General features: G+C 49.9%; 1 protein-coding gene across 4 annotated transcripts in view; it reads right to left on the bottom strand.

Annotated features, from left to right (window-relative positions):
- Positions 1 to 16,600, bottom strand: part of clcn1b (chloride channel, voltage-sensitive 1b) — a 32,073-nt gene that overhangs the window by 2,764 nt on the left and 12,709 nt on the right. For 2 of the 4 annotated variants that reach the window (XM_088619401.1, XM_088619402.1), the window contains exons 2-22: positions 16,058 to 16,235; positions 15,814 to 15,945; positions 15,437 to 15,565; positions 14,888 to 15,021; positions 14,223 to 14,300; positions 13,014 to 13,092; positions 9,736 to 9,861; positions 9,511 to 9,595; positions 9,087 to 9,188; positions 8,894 to 8,978; positions 8,245 to 8,394; positions 7,805 to 7,874; positions 7,455 to 7,565; positions 7,105 to 7,318; positions 6,031 to 6,164; positions 3,271 to 3,473; positions 3,062 to 3,143; positions 2,134 to 2,219; positions 1,124 to 1,174; positions 460 to 564; positions 4 to 90 (exon numbers count right to left, since the gene is read on the bottom strand). In XM_088619401.1, coding sequence (XP_088475527.1) covers positions 4 to 90; positions 460 to 564; positions 1,124 to 1,174; positions 2,134 to 2,219; positions 3,062 to 3,143; positions 3,271 to 3,473; positions 6,031 to 6,164; positions 7,105 to 7,318; positions 7,455 to 7,565; positions 7,805 to 7,874; positions 8,245 to 8,394; positions 8,894 to 8,978; positions 9,087 to 9,188; positions 9,511 to 9,595; positions 9,736 to 9,861; positions 13,014 to 13,092; positions 14,223 to 14,300; positions 14,888 to 15,021; positions 15,437 to 15,565; positions 15,814 to 15,945; positions 16,058 to 16,235 — 2,421 coding nt within the window. Of the gene's footprint in view, positions 1 to 3; positions 91 to 459; positions 565 to 1,123; positions 1,175 to 2,133; positions 2,220 to 3,061; positions 3,144 to 3,270; positions 3,474 to 6,030; positions 6,165 to 7,104; positions 7,319 to 7,454; positions 7,566 to 7,804; positions 7,875 to 8,244; positions 8,395 to 8,893; positions 8,979 to 9,086; positions 9,189 to 9,510; positions 9,596 to 9,735; positions 9,862 to 10,989; positions 11,069 to 13,013; positions 13,093 to 14,222; positions 14,301 to 14,887; positions 15,022 to 15,436; positions 15,566 to 15,813; positions 15,946 to 16,057; positions 16,236 to 16,600 lie in introns of all 4 variants that reach the window. The other 2 variants (XM_088619403.1, XM_088619399.1) reach the window with 1 other exon arrangement.

Genomic DNA, 16,600 nt, shown 5'->3' with positions numbered 1-16,600 from the left:
TACCTCTTTCAGTGCGACCACGCCCACCAGCTTCCCTATGCTCGTCACGTAGGCGTGGCTCAACCCCAGGAGAGAGAAGAGCGTGTGGGTCTGAACAAGAGAGGGGCCATCAGGAGGGACAGAAGGAAGAGCAAGGTCACAGTACAGTTTAGCACCTCTCTAGCCAACCCACAGCTACCCCACAATGTGCTTGTCTCACCCTGGCACCATTTATAAGATGCCTTTCTATAGCTTGGATACCTCGGCTTCTGTATTTCACATCAGCTGTTACAGCACAGACTGCCATCAAATGCAGATAGTGTGTAAATTAGAACTGAACGCAGACAATGCCAGTCTATAACACTACATTTACAGAAGCAGTAACACTCAAGGGTTCTAGACTGGAATTGCATGTATACAATGCTGTACAATGTTAGAAAGCAGACAGAAAAGACATTGGTGGGGTCTGCTGTCACTCACCTTGTGCAGGGATGTTCTCTCCACTAGCTGAAAGGGGGAGGGGTCTACTCGGATTTGATCAAAGTTGATAGGCTTGTCAAGCTCCGCCTCTTCCCATGCTTTGATCTAGACAAGGAGGCAACACTTAATCAATGAGCTTTTCTCCTTCGAGCACAAGGGCAAACAGCACCTCTGGGCCTCTCGTTCAGCAGACAGCAGCTGCACCAAAGCCTCTGACAACAGAACTGCATCTGTGACGTCTCTGCCGAAGGACGGAGCACCAGGAAGTAACTCGCTCAGGACCTCAACCTCTAGGCCAGCAACACAAGAAACTAACTGCGGGCACCTGGCAAGGACTTGTTTTGTGTTGTTTACTTCTATTTTATTCCTATTCCTCCCTCCACCATCATTTTAATCCACGTAGAGTAGTAATGTGATTAATAAGTGGGTTCCTGTCTTGGTCATCCTGGCAACTAGGTGCGTCCAGGCAGGGGACATACACAAACTACGTGCTAGAAGAAATGGGCTCTCACATCAGAACACAGACATGCCAGGCAACTGAAACTAAGCCCCTGCGCACGCCATCTTGGCTCGAAACGTGCATCTGTGTAGACCCAGGCCCTGCTCTTTGCTTGAGCCAGAATGGAGCCCATCTCCTCGTCCAACACTTGTGGTTTCAGCTCACCTCTTCCGGGGTCATGTTGTCGGGCAGGGGCAGGGGCAGAGGGGCTGGCTCCTGTGGACAGAGAGACGAGGGTTTGTGCCGACTGTCTGCGGTCATGTCTGATTGTGTGTTGACGTTTTTTCATTGTATCTGGGTCCATGACTGTCTGGAGATCTCTCTCTTATTTTGATTTTCCGCTCGTCAGTGGGTCCGTACATCTGCCTGTCTGTCTGTACACGTTGGCCTTTTGCGCTTGTCCAGCTCTCTGACTGCATGTGTCCTGTGTCTCTGTGTGTCTTTCTGTCAGACACTGTGTTTATGTCACTTTACATTAGTGTCTCTGAATGGAGCCAGCAGCCATGTCACCCTGCAACTCACAACTGGCAACCCACTGAAGCTAAGCAGGTGTGAGCCTGGTCAGTACCTGGATGGGAGACCTACTGGGAAAAACTTAGGTTGCTGCTGGAAGAGGTGTTAGTGGGGCCAGCAGGGGGCGCTCACCCTGTGGTCCAAGTGGGTCCTAATGCCCCAGTATAGTGATGGGGACACTATACTGTAAACAGGTGCCGTCCTTCGGATGAGATGTAAAACCGAGGTCCTGACTCTCTGTGGTCATTAAAAATCCCAGGGCGTTTCTCGAAAAGAGTAGGGGTGTAACCCCGGCGTCCTGGCCAAATTTCCCATTGGCCTTAACCAATCATGGCCTCCTAATAATCCCCATCTATGAATTGGCTTCATTACTCTCTGCTCTCCTCCCCACTAATAGCTGATGTGTGGTGAGCGTTCTGGCGCACTATGGCTGCCGTCGCATCATCCAGGTGGATGCTGCACATTGGTGGTGGTGGAGGGGAGACCCCATTACCTGTAAAGCGCTTTGAGTGGAGTGTCCAGAAAAGCGCTATATAAGTGTAAGCAATTATTATTAATTATTATTAATAAAGGTGGTCTCTTCATTGGCACGTGTAACAGCAGTAAAGCATTTTCTCTTCCAGAGCTCTCTCCCACTGTGCCTGTCTCCTCCTGTGTCTTACCTGGGGGCGCTCATCTGTCTGGCTGTCCGTGGACTGACAGAACAGCCCCTGCAGTGTTGTCCTCACAGCCTCAAGGGGGCGCTTGTCTGTCAGAGAGAGAGAGAGACACTGTTACTGTCTGTCTGACAGTCTTATTTACAGTCTGTCCGTCTGTGTTAATGTGTCAGTTTGTCATACCCGTGCTCACCAGACAACGAGCAATAAAACCAGAATCGCCACAAACAACGCCAGTCCTGCCAACCAGTCAGTTACCACCACAACGTGCTATGAAAGACAATCAGTGCCACCTGTCAGATTGTAATTTCCTCCGATATTTATACCTATATATTTATATATATACCTATTTCTGCATTCTCAGTCAAAGTCCCTGGTTAGTGGTCTTAGTGTTCTCAAGTCCCTTACCTTCCATGTCTTGACTGTGCTTGTTTTCACTGCATGTTCCTGGGTGACCCCTGAACTGAGCCTTATGTTGTTTCTGGTTTTGACCCTGGCATGCTGTTTCGACTTTTCGACCATGTCTCCCTGCGGAGCTGCACTCAGCGTCTCCCTGCGGAGCTGCACTCAGCGTCTCCCTGCGGAGCTGCACTCAGCGTCTCCCTGCGGAGCTGCACTCAGCGTCTCCCTGCGGAGCTGTACTCAGCGTCTCCCTGCGGAACTTTACTCAGCGTCTCCCTGTGGAACTGTACTCTGTCTTGCTGTGGTACTTCACGAAGTGTCTCTCTGTGATTTCTTACTCTGTGTTTTTGTGGTTTTGATCTCTGCCTGCTCCTTGCTATGACTGGAGTGCATTCCTGCCTGTCTGCGTGCTTCCTGAACCGGCACCCCAGACCCAGTCCGCAGCCCCAGACCGCTTCAGTGTCACTGTGGGCACAGCGGTATGCCACTGGCAAGGCGCCTGTCAGCTCATCAGCGGGCTACTTGCTCTCACCAGAAGGCGTGTGATTGGCTGCGGGCTCCTGGGCCTTCGTAGAGGGGAGGGGCCCATTGCGCTCGTCCACCACAGGAGCATTCTGGGAAACCAACGTGCCTCGTTAAACAAGTAGCACTGAACAGGGAGTGTAAAAATCATATAAGGTATACATGGAGGTATATGTATGGAGCTGCAGAGAGCCCTTGCACCTTCTCTCTCTCTCTCACCTTCTCTCCATTCTCCTCTCCCATGTCTTCGTCCACGAAGGCGAAGGACTCCCAGCTGATCTTTGGCCTCTGACCCCCTGGTGACCCCTGCCCCGGCGGCGTCCCCTCCCTCTGCAAAAGGAGGCGTCTCTCCGGGGACGTCCACCAATCAGAGAGAGCCTGGAGCTCCGAGCGATCGATGGAACCGAGCAAGGTCATCGTCTCTGTGAGAGAGAGAGAGACAGAGCTGGGCGAGATTAACTCTCTGCGGCCCAATTATTTTGTGCCTGTCAGGCCTCTCGGTTCTAATGAAATCTGGGGAGAAAAATGATGTTTCAGTCGGCGTGCTATTTCAATTCAATCAAGTGATTTTGTTTTAATGAAATCCTAATAATCGCCATAAATCTAAAGGGCACCCTGAACAGAGACAAAGCGCATCACACACCTGAATCAGAAAACAATACGCTTGCTTCTGCATTCCTACATTTGTCGGACAAATAGTGCACGAGAGTGCTGATGTCACATCAAAGTGAACTGACTTTGTGCAAAACAGGCCCAGAAATGTGCTGACACTCCGTAATGCGCCTCAGCAAGGCATAGGAACTCTGCAAAAAAAACAACACGCTTCCAGAAACATTTTATTATCGGAAATTATCACCTTTGTTTTTTTTGGAGCAGTTGATCGGCATCAGAATAAAAACACATTGTTCCTTTATTGTCGTTTATCGAAGATAAACCTTTCAGATGCACGTGTTGAGTTGATTATGGTTTTTTTTTCTATTAATTATTATATGGTGATACCCTGAGCTCCTCACCAGCAGACTTCACCAGACCCTCGCACACCCTGTGTTCCTGGTCACTGTCTGCCTCCTTCAGCTCCACAATAAGTCTTGGTCTGTCCTCACAATGTCTGAATGTAACTAGCTTTATTTCCATTCAAGAAGGAGCATTTCCACATTCTGTCCTATGAGATATGAGCAGGAAAACATCTTTTATTCAGGGCTCGACAGCTCCCATGTTGCACAGCGTGCATGTTCACAAACTTGCTGTTCTGTGCTTTTGGACAAGGTGTGTCACTACTTAACCCTGTCAGTATAACACAGGCCTGACACAGACCCACAAGGCATTAGGACACCCCAATTCTAGACATAGATGCATCTAGAGAAGACATTGATGCAGACCCTACTAAATAATAATAACACATATATGACATTCTTTCTGACACTCCACTCAAAGCTCTTTACAGGTGATGGGGATTCCCTCCACCACCCCCAGTGTGCAGCCCCACCTGGATGATGCTCCAGTCCTCTCCCCACACACCAGCTCTCAGTGGGGAGGAGAGCAGAGTGATGAAGCCAGTTCAGAGAGGGGGGTTATTGGGAGGCCATGACTGGTAGGGCCAGGGGGACTTTGGCCAGGACACCAGGGCATCGAAAAGCACCCTGGGATTTGTAATGACTCATGGAGACTCAGGACCTCGGTTTTAAGTCTCATTTGAAGGACGGAGCCTTTTCTACGGAACCCTGTCCCTGCTGCTATACGGGGGCACCCACTGCAGGGTGACTGCAGGGTGAGCAGGGTGAGCGCCCCCTACTGGCCCCACTAACACCTCTTCCAGCAGCAGCCTTAGCTTTCCCCAGCCGGCTACTGGCCAGGCTCCCACCTGCTGAGCTCCAGTGGGGCTGCAGGGTGACACAGCTGAGAGATTGGTACAGATCCTAGAAAAGATGCTAGAGAAACACAGATTGATGTACATTCAGTACATAGACTAGGACTCCTATATCCACTGTGATACCTGCCACTGTAGAAATACCGTGCTGCTGTTGTGACCGTCTCTAGGGCACTTACTCCTCCATTCCTCTGTGCCTGTTTTTTTACCCCAGATCAGGTTTTTGGCACCTGCGCACATTTTAGAGCATGCCCATAAAACAACAGACTGTTCCATTTCCTGAAGTATAAAGGGGAATTTACGGGATGAGGAGACTATAGGCTCAGTTGCTACCCGTCTTTACAGAACCCCGGGATATTTAGGAGCATCTGCTTAATATGAAATTGTAAAAATTGTTCATTTTTTTACAGCATGAACTGAGCTATAACTCCCCCCGCCGCATCCACAAAGGCTCAGGATGAGATTTCTGTACATCACCAGCCTGTGCTGCGAGGATGATACGACCACTGGGACGAAATCAGATCCGTGACACGGGGACACTGCGACATCTGGTGGTGAAGGGCGGAATCGCCATGACTGCCGCAGTTTCTCTCGATGTAAAGACGTTGCCACCATGTGGTGAAATGTAGGACCTGCAGCACTGGCGTATTAAATGTGTGTCCCAGAGTATTTCTCACAGTGCACCAGAAAGTGCATCTCTGCCTCTGCCTCTCTCTGCTAACAGCTAGACCACAGCCTGTCCTCTCTGGACAACCAGGTCTGTCTGTGTCCAGTTTCCATGTCCAGGCTGTGGTCACTGAGCCTGTCCTCTCTGGACAACCAGGTCTGTCTGTGTCCAGTTTCAATATCCAGGCTGTGGTCACTGAGCCTGTCCTCTGTGGACAGCCAGGTCTGCCTGTGTCCAGTTTCCATGTCCAGGCTGTGGTCGCTGAGCCTGTCCTCTGTGGACAGCCAGGTCTGCCTGTGTCCAGTTTCCATATCCATGCAATGGTCACTGAGCCAGTAAGATGCACCATGCGCTAGTGTTGTGGGCTGTGTTGTGTCAGTGTGTCCCAGTGGACGAGTCGTGCTGTACTCTGGTATCTGTCTGCTTGCCCCAAGCCCTTCCTCACCAGGCGACTCCACCAGCGGTATGGTCTTGACCGAGCTCGTCTCCAGCAGCGTCCTCAGGTCCCTGTAGCTGGAGCGTGACGAGATGAACTTCAGCTTCGTCACCATGATGTCCTCCACGAAGATATTGTATTTACTGAGCGGCAGATCGAGAAACAGAGGTTAAGTGCAGTCCGGTCTCAAAGGGGGCGCCATCCGGTTTCTCACCTTAGAAAATGGGTCAGGCTCCACCCGACTGGAGCTGGAGTGGAGCCAGCCTCCTCTCACAAAAGGATCATAGATCACTGAGACAGGCGTTTGACGCTCGCCATCTTGGCTCAAAACCTCTTCCTCATGAACCCACACATAAGCAACCGAAATGAGCATGTTGGACCTAACCTGCAGTAATGACCGTCCTTAAATAATTCTCATGCCTGGCACTTCTGAAGCACTCTTCATCTCAAAGACCCCAGAGCTCCCTATGTATAAGAGGGGTCCCACACTTAACCTGGAACACACACAGCAGGCGATCTGTCCCAGCAGCTCCTCTGTACAGCAGATCAAGGGAAGCAGGGAGAAACTGCTTCACCAGCTGAATTAAGGGGGAATTCTATGGAGGCCGACTGATTCTCAGGATACCAGTTTAAATCGAATACTAAAGACAAGGGCCTCCTACAGCACAGTGTCCCAGATCACCCTGATGCTTTGGAAATTCTACTCCAGAGGGAAGAGCACCCCCTACTGGTCCACCGACACCACTGTCAGCTGCAGCCTGGTTTTCTTTTAGAGGCCTCCCTTCCCAGGACTGTCCAGGATGAGCGTGGGTTACTTTCCGAGATCTGATGAGATCGGGCTACAAGGTGCTTCCAGAACCAAAACAACTTACAGGAGAACACCAACGCGATCCCCCATGACCTTGAATTATGCGATCGAGATTCCCACATGGGGAAATGTTGTCGGACGAGCCCCGCCCAGGGTGAAGCCCCTCTCTGATGAAGGGCTCTCCCCCGCTGTCTGCTGGCCCCGAACGCGCCCGGACTGCAATGACTACCCTTGACCACGACCGGAGCGGCACTCCACACGGCTCAGCCTCTGACCTGAAGTGCCCCCAGCCCAGCTCGGGCAGGTAGGGCAGCTTCTTGACCTGGATGATGGAGTCGTACAGCGAGGGCTGCAGGCCCTGCGCCACCATGTTGGCCAGGATGACCGCCACCATCATGGGCAGGATGTGGGAGATCTGGCCGGTCAGCTCGAAGCAGATGACCGCCGTGGAGACCGTGTGGGTGACCGCCCCGGCCAGCGCCGCAGCTCCTGGGGACGAGAGGAACGGGAGGTGGGTGCGGGCGGGCAGACTGAGCGCCGGGGTTGGAGGCGCCGGTGGAGAGAGGGGGGGAGGAGAGGCGGAGGCAGAGGCAGGAGGCAGGCGGCGAGAGAGGCGGGGTCTCACCGATCACCGCGTAGCCTCCCGGCAGGATGCGGTACACGATCCCGTCGAAGAGGATCCCGTTGGGGAAGAGGGTGGCCATGATCTCCCCCACCAGCCGGCCGAACGCCGCCCCTGAGAGGGAAGGAGGGAGAGAGCGGGTGAGGCGAGGAAGAGAGGGAGCAAGGGGGGTGATACGGGGAAGGAGGCAGGAAGGGACAGAGGGGAAGACTCACTGTGGGGTGAGAGAGAGAGGACAGGAAAACAGGAGATCAAGGGAGACATAAAAAGACACAGAGGAGAAGAAGAGAGGGACAGATAGCAAAAATCGGAGCAGGAAAACAGCGGCACATTTGGCCCTCGTTGATTATTACCTAGGATGAAGACGGGCATGAAGGCTCCCGAGGGAATGGGCATTGTGGTTGAGATAGCAGACATCCAGAACTGAGAGGGAGAGAGGCAGCTCGTCAGAATGACAATGAAGCCGGCACTGCAATCGGACTAGCCAGTCTTCGGGACCTGCAGCACTAGTGCAAGCCCAGGAGCATGCTTCAGTTACTGTGCCCGCTGTGGTCGCGCCACTCAGGAGGTCTGCATGCCTTGTTTCCACTTGGGCTTTAGTTATGTGACAAGAAATCTTCTCGGCATGGAGCGCTTCTTGTACGATTTATCTTGAAACAAGGCGGAGTTGCTCTGCCTGCTTCCCGAGGCTGTGTGGATTTCTGCAAGCCGCACAGGGCTGACGTGACGAATCACAGAAGGGCTAGCGCCGGACACACGGCTACTGACACGCACAGGCGCAGGCTGGGCACACCTTGTTGACGAAGAAGAGCAGGAGCACGATGAAGACATTGATGTGGGGGTTCACCCAGGCAGATGTGCGCCCTAGATTCTGCTGTGATCCCGAGAGCTTAGTCCAGGTCAGGTTGTCAAACAGAGAGTTAATGCACTCCCGGGGCATCAGCTAGGAGACAAAACAATAAAGACCATCATATAGACTTTTATAATATAGGTGAAGGCACACCTAATACAGAAACAGATTTATACAGACCTTTATACAGACCATAGAGACAAACCTAACCCACAGAAATTAATACAGACCCTGATATAGACCTTAAAGACACATCTCACCCACAGAGATTAATACAGACCCTAATATAGACCCTAGAGACACTCCTCACACACAGAGATTAATACAGACCCTAATACAGACCCCAGAGACACTCCTCACACACAAAGATTAATACAGACCCTAGAGAGATATCTCATACATAGAGATTACTAAAGACTCTAATATAGACCCCAAAGACACGCCTAATACAGGAACAATAATACAGCCTGGAAACAGAGACATTCCAAAAACAAATTTCAGTAAGACCCTTTTACATACTGCAGAAATCAGTCTTTAATAGATAGGAACAATCAGACAGAAGGGGAGAGACAAAGAGTGCTTGAACTCTGACCTCTCCTGCCATATACTGCCCAAATCCAGGGGGAAACGTCAACGTTGCAATAACAAATGTCACGACCCCTGGGTAAATCAGCCGACTGCAAGAAAATAACATCAAATATGATCACTAACACTGATTAAAATGATAATATTAATTGAAGGCATTCATATGTCCATTCGTCAATATGTCTCTTAGTCACTCTCACTGTTTGGTCAGGAAGCGGGTCAGCACCGTCTGTCTCCGGATGAAGAGAACCACCTGACGATTCAGATAGACGAAGAAGGCACCAAGAAACCCACAGGATATACTGCAGAGAGAGACACTGATTGATACAGACATACTGACTGACTGGACACTACAGCACAGTGACCCTGACTGACTGACTGGACACTACAGCACAGTGACACTGACTGACTGACTGGACACTACAGCACAGTGACCCTGACTGACTGACTGACTGACTGACTGACTGACTGACTGGACACTACAGCACAGTGACCCTGAATGACTGGACACTGGACACTACTGTAAAGTATTGCCACATTGCCAGTATTTTATATTCTTCAGCCAGCTGTGCCATTAAGACTTTTGTGGAATATTAAGCCAGGAATATTGAACCTTTGTCTTACCCTATTATGGCAAATGCTGGGAGCTCCTGGAGGTCAAATGGAAATTCCATTCGGAAATTAGTCCGGAATAAAGCAGTTATGGTCACTGGAGAAAAGAGCAAGAGATAAAGAGGGGAGAGGAAGAGGCGAAGAGACAGAGATTACTTTCCACACCTCTGTGTTCAGACGAGACACCTGCATCCCACAGACTCTCCACACTGCATCTGCCTCCATCTCCCTCCATACCTGCATCCTTATTCCACACAGCCAGCACTCGGAAGATGAAGGCACTGAAGGTGGCTGCAAAGTACCCTCTCCAGTAATTCCTCACTGCGAAATATGTTGAAGTCACCTCAATACTGAACAACACACCTGCAGGCAGAGATAGAGAGAGGGAGAATTAGCACTGACTGACTGGACACTACAGCACAGAGACACTGACTGACTGACTGGACACTACAGCACAGTGACCCTGACTGACTGACTGGACACTACAGCACAGTGACCCTGACTGACTGACTGGACACTACAGCACAGAGACACTGACTGACTGACTGGACACTACAGCACAGAGACACTGACTGACTGACTGGACACTACAGCACAGAGACACTGACTGACTGACTGGACACTACAGCACAGTGACCCTGACTGACTGACTGGACACTACAGCACAGAGACACTGACTGACTGACTGGACACTACAGCACAGTGACCCTGACTGACTGACTGGACATTACAGCACAGTGACCCTGACTGACTGACTGGACATTACAGCACAGTGACCCTGACTGACTGACTGGACACTACAGCACAGAGACCCTGACTGACTGACTGGACACTACAGCACAGAGACCCTGACTGACTGACTGGACACTACAGCACAGAGACCCTGACTGACTGACTGGACACTACAGCACAGAGACACTGACTGACTGGACACTGCAGCACAGTGACCCTGACTGACTGACTGGACACTACAGCACAGAGGCACTGACTGACTGACTGGACACTACAGCACAGAGACACTGACTGACTGACTGGACACTACAGCACAGAGACACTGACTGGACACTACAGCACAGTGACCCTGACTGACTGACTGGACACTACAGCACAGTGACCCTGACTGACTGGACACTACAGCACAGAGACACTGACTGACTGGACACTACAGCACAGTGACCCTGACTGACTGACTGGACACTACAGCACAGAGACACTGACTGACTGGACACTACAGCACAGAGACACTGACCGACTGGACATTGTTAGCTGGAAGGTGAGGGTTAGTCGAGAGACTTTACAGTCAGCCTGAGAGGGGGAGAATGAATGAAACAGAGGACAGATAGACACAGTCTTGAGATACACCTAACAGGAAGAGGGCTGGATTTCTACATATTCTGACTGACTAGAAATGCATTGAAAGAGAAAGCCAGAGAGAGAGAGAGCCCAAGAGGGGTGAAGGCTAGAGCAACAGACAGAGAGAGACAGACTTGCCTCCAAGAGGGGTCCCGAAACAGCAGCCCACACCCACAGCGCACCCTACTGTCAGGATGTCGGTATAACCGTAAGGATGCTACTGACCAGGGAAAGTGGGAGAGAGAGACAGACAGGGGGTAGATATACCGGGAGAAAAAGAGAGGAATACATGGGAAAACCAGGATTGGGGGGATAAAAGGTGGAACAGAGAGGGATAGGAGGGGTGAAGGGAGAAAACAAGGGATATACGGAGAAATACGATAATAAGAATATAAGGAGAAACAGAGGGATAGGAGGGAGACAGTGAGGGAGAGAGAGCCGGGGAAAAGACAGAAGACAGAAAAGAAAATAAAGTCAAATAAAAATTAACAGAAGCAGAGGACAGAACGGTCACTTTGAGTTCTCGCCTGAACTCGCAGGACACAGTGTCGCCCTGACTCCCTCGCTGGGCAATGCTGGCAGAATCGGGACTCTTTGGCTGTACACTAGTGAACCGAGGCGCTGACTGCACCAAATTCATTCCCTGCTTATTTCTATCATTCTGTTTCACATTAGTGACGGCAAGCATTGCCCAGTAACAATTTTTGAAACTATACAGCACTGGCTCCTGCACGGTATAGCACGGAGCATGGAACCAAAAGTGTAGAGAATGTACTCACTGGAAGAGATACAGTTACAACAGAAAACAGAATTCTGACTCTGCAGCTAAACAATCAGACTGTCTCTGGAATATCGATATCGATCTTAGAATCAAACTTATTAAACAAACTGTGTAATACTGGCTCTCTGACTATACAGAGAGATTGTGTGTATAATAAAGGCACTCTGGACAGTGAGCTCAGGTGTATAATACTGTATCTGACTGTAGAGTGAGCTTGTGTGTATAATACTGTATCTGACTGTACAGTGAGCTTGTGTGTATAATACTGTATCTGACTGTACAGTGAGCTCAGGTGTATAATACTGTATCTGACTGTAGAGTGAGCTTGTGTGTATAATACTGTATCTGACTGTACAGTGAGCTCAGGTGTATAATACTGTATCTGACTGTAGAGTGAGCTCAGGTGTATAATACTGTATCTGACTGTACAGTGAGCTCAGGTGTATAATACTGTATCTGACTGTAGAGAGAGCTTGTGTGTATAATACTGTATCTGACTGTAGAGTGAGCTCAGGTGTATAATACTGTATCTGACTGTACAGTGAGCTCAGGTGTATAATACTGTATCTGACTGTAGAGTGAGCTTGTGTGTATAATACTGTATCCGACTGTACAGTGAGCTCAGGTGTATAATACTGTATCTGACTGTAGAGTGAGCTCAGGTGTATAATACTGTATCTGACTGTACAGTGAGCTCAGGTGTATAATACTGTATCTGACTGTACAGTGCGCTCAGGTGTATAATACTGTATCTGACTGTACAGTGAGCTTGTGTGTATAATACTGTATCTGACTGTAGAGTGAGCTCAGGTGTATAATACTGTATCTGACTGTAGAGTGAGCTTGTGTGTATAATACTGTATCTGACTGTACAGTGAGCTCAGGTGTATAATACTGTATCTGACTGTAGAGTGAGCTTGTGTGTATAATACTGTATCTGACTGTACAGTGAGCTCAGGTGTATAATACTGTATCTGACTGTACAGTGCGCTCAGGTGTATAATACTGTATCTGACTGTAGAGTGAGCTTGTGTGTATAATACTGTATCTGACTGTACAGTGAGCTCAGGTGTATAATACTGTATCTGACTGTACAGTGAGCTTGTGTGTATAATACTGTATCTGACTGTACAGTGAGCTCAGGTGTATAATACTGTATCTGACTGTACAGTGAGCTCAGGTGTATAATACTGGGTCTCTAATTATACAGTGAGCTTGTGTGTATAATACTGGGTCTCTAATTATACAGAGAGCTCAGGTGTATAATACTGGGTCTCTAATTATACAGTGAGCTTGTGTGTATAATATAGGTTCTGTGAGTTCTGTGACTGTAGAATGAGACTGTCTCCATCTGTTTAATTTGACTCTCAGACAGACTTGCCTCCAAGCGGAGCGGCGAAGCAGCAGCCCACTCCAACAGCGCATGCAGACACCAGCAAGTCCAGATACCGCTGCTCACTCTGGGGCGCACACACACAGAGACAGACAGACAGACAGACAGACAGACAGACAGACAGACAGACAGACAGACAGACAGACAGACAGACAGACAGACAGACAGACAGACAGACAGACAGACAGACAGACAGAAGTAACGACATCCATGCAGACAGAAACAGACACAAACGGAGACAGCCAGTACACAACCACACAGACAGACACAACGAACACAGAGAGAAACACACAGGCCATGCAATTAGTACAACAGCCTTTATATGTTCTTACAGTAACACAACATCAGTGCATATACACACATCAGCACATGGTCATCTACTATATATGTGGAATAAAAGTAAAAAAGATTAAATTGATATTTAAAATGACTTATTCTGACATCAGTACATTTTTAAACAATAGAATTGTTGAAAATACAAAATCATCCACCTCAGTTCTGTCAATACCTCTCAGTTCTTGTCTCTCAGGTTTCAAAGCCTTTATTGGCGTGACCGATGAATTTGTGTTTTCTAAACAATGACAACTAACAATATATACAATATATTATTATAGTCAGTTTCTCCCCCAGTAGGATTGGAAGCTGTCCTGATTCTGGTAAGAGTGGGATTTATGGGGTTAGATCAGTTATTTTACTGATTAAAGTGCATCTCTGTTTCTGCCTCTCTCTGCTAACAGCTAGACCACAGCCTGTCCACTCTGGACAGCCAGGTCTGCCTGTGTCACGTTTCTGTGTCCAGGCTGTGGTCACTGAGCCTGTCCTCTCTGGACAGCCAGGTCTGCCTGTGTCCAGTTTCTATGTCCAGACTGTGGTCACTGAGCCTGTCCTCTCTGGACAGCCAGGTCTGCCTGTGTCCAGTTTCTCTGTCCAGACTGTGGTCACTGAACCTCTCCTCTCTGGACAGCCAGATCTGTCTGTGTCCAGTTTCTCTGTCCAGGCTTTGGTCACTGAGCCTGTCCTCTCTGGACACCCAGGCCTGTCTGTGTCCAGTTTCTCTGTCCAGGCTGTGGTCACTGAGCCAGTAGTCTAAAGACTCGCACACATTGTCTCTCACTAGGAACAAGCAATAGGTTTATTCCATGCTGAAAAGAGAAGAAAGAAAACACAACGATACCAACCGATATCACCTCCACTTACCTGATAGACCCCAGAGAATATGGACATCAGCTTACTGAGCACAGCAGCGCAGATGCTGGCAATGTGGACGAATGGGCCCTGAGAGGACCGGGTGACACCGAGAGGAAGGAAAGACAGGTTAATGCACAGCAGCGGATACAGTGGACTCTCTCCGGCCAGCTGGGAGACACTGCCGGGAGACAGACGGGCCTTAGAAAGACAGATTGAGGGCGGGGGATTAACACAGGAGACACAAACCACGCTGGCTGGTGGACACAACTGGGTGAGCCAAAGGATTGTAACTGGAAGGTTGCGGGATCAAATCCAGTTATGTGCTGCTGTGCCCCTGAGCAAGGCACTTTACTCAGATTGCTCCAGCAAGATACCCAGCTGTACTGTATATGCTGTATATATGGGTACAAATGTATATGTCTTCAGATAAAAGCATCACCTAGGAAGATTGCCTGAACTCTAACAAACACTGAACGTGCACAGAAAGAGGATCAGGAAAAAAAAAAAAACAGCACAATGAATTAAGTGCTATGTTGCTTTCTTTCAAGAGTGATAGGGGCAAAGTGGCATCAGTCAGACCCCTCTTCCTAATCCAGCCCATCCGACAGCAGTGGTACTGGCTGACATTGGAATTGGGGATTATTTAACTACAGCAAAAAAAAAACCAACACCACCTCCTTCCCGACTGGCATCCCGCTGCCCAGTCCAGCTGTCAGTCCCACCACTTTGGCAATGAAAGCCTTGAGAGTGAGGTATTCTTTAAGCACCACCCCTCTCAGTATGGTCTTCAGCTCAGGAATACCAGAGCCTGGGAGAGAGAGAGAGAGAGAGTAACAAAGACTCTTATATAGATGCTAGACACATCTAACACATGGAGATCAATACAGACCTAATACAGACCCTACAGACACTCCTCACACACAGAGATTAATACAGACCCTAATATAGACCCTAGAGACACACCTCACACACAGAGATTAATACAGACCCTAATATAGACCCTAGAGACACACCTCACACACAGAGATTAATACAGACCCTAATATAGACCCTAGAGATACACCTCACACACAGAGATTAATACAGACTCTAATATAGACCCGAGAGACCCTCCTCACACACACAGAGAGATTAATACAGATTCTAATATCAAACGTAGAGATGAACAGGACACAGAAGATCGCAAAACAGAGCAAAGGGACTCAACAGACACAATCACTCACCCACAGCCTGCGGTGCGATCAGGTGACAGAAGAGAGATGAGAAAATGATCAGCACCATAGGATAGGTGACCCAGGCCAGGTACTGCAGCGGTACGTTCCCCTTCAGCTCTTTGTACATCCACTTGTAGGCTACAGAAACAAGACAGAAAATTCACAACTGTGAACACAGTAAGAGAAGGGGAGCGACTCAGCCACATCACTCACTTTTTCCATGAAGGCTATTAACAGCTGTGACCACTTCAGGGGCAAACTGGGAACTGTGGTACTGATTTTATACTCCGGATTTGCAGAATTTCACACTTAACACCTCATCAGAAATGTGTTTCTTTGGTTATGGCTCGGCCCCAGGGCATCCTGGGAGCTGACGTTCTGCTCACCCTGCAGGCTCTTGGCACTGGCGTAGTCCATGGCCCAGCTCACCAGCGCCATCATGAGGCCGAGCAGCACCAGGAAGATCCAGTCCTCGCCCAGCTTGGTGACGATGTACCTCTGGACCCGGGCCAGGCAGTCTGCAAGGCAGGGAGACGACAGACAATGAGCTGAGAGCAGGGCAGTGGAGACAGCTCTATTGCTCTCGAGTGTCATACCCCACGCGGCAGGGAGGGGGCACTGTTCCCTCACCTCGGCACTTGGAGTAGGGGCGGGGCTTCTTGGCGGCCGCCGGGCTGCCGGGGGGGGCCGTCTCCGTGGCGCCGCTCCTGTGGGCGGCGGCGTGCTTCCTCCATTGCCCCTCCGTCAGCAGGCGCGTGGCCTCCCTCCGGGCGAAGCTGCTCAGCTGCTCCCTGTACTCCCCATAGAGCTGGGAGAGACGCAGGGAGAGGGCGTCAGTGCTCCGCGGGGCCAGGGTCACCCCAGTGCTGGGGGCTGTCAGGGCACAAACAGCAGCCCTGGTGCATGCTGGGGGCTGGAGCGCCAAGCCGATGCCAGTTGAGACACTCAGGAGAAAGACAGGCAGAGGGGATTGAAAGAGACCCACCAGCTGGCTGATGGGGGTTTACAGTGTATGAACGCTACACTCAGAGTGAGAGGGGTGTCAGAGCACAGAGAGAGGGGGAGTGAGCTGCATTCAGAGTAAAGGTGTTAACTGCAATTTCCGACCAATTGTCTAAATTTACCCTTGGCTCCAGCCCAGACACCGTTACCCCCTCCATCCAGGGCTCTCCC

Source organism: Lepisosteus platostomus, chromosome 25 (assembly GCF_059453375.1).
Source record: "Lepisosteus platostomus isolate fLepPlt1 chromosome 25, fLepPlt1.hap1, whole genome shotgun sequence".
In the NCBI taxonomy this organism is placed as follows: Eukaryota; Metazoa; Chordata; class Actinopteri; order Semionotiformes; family Lepisosteidae; genus Lepisosteus; species Lepisosteus platostomus.
Note: the sequence above shows the minus strand (reverse complement) of the source record. Positions and strands in the feature narration are given on the sequence as shown.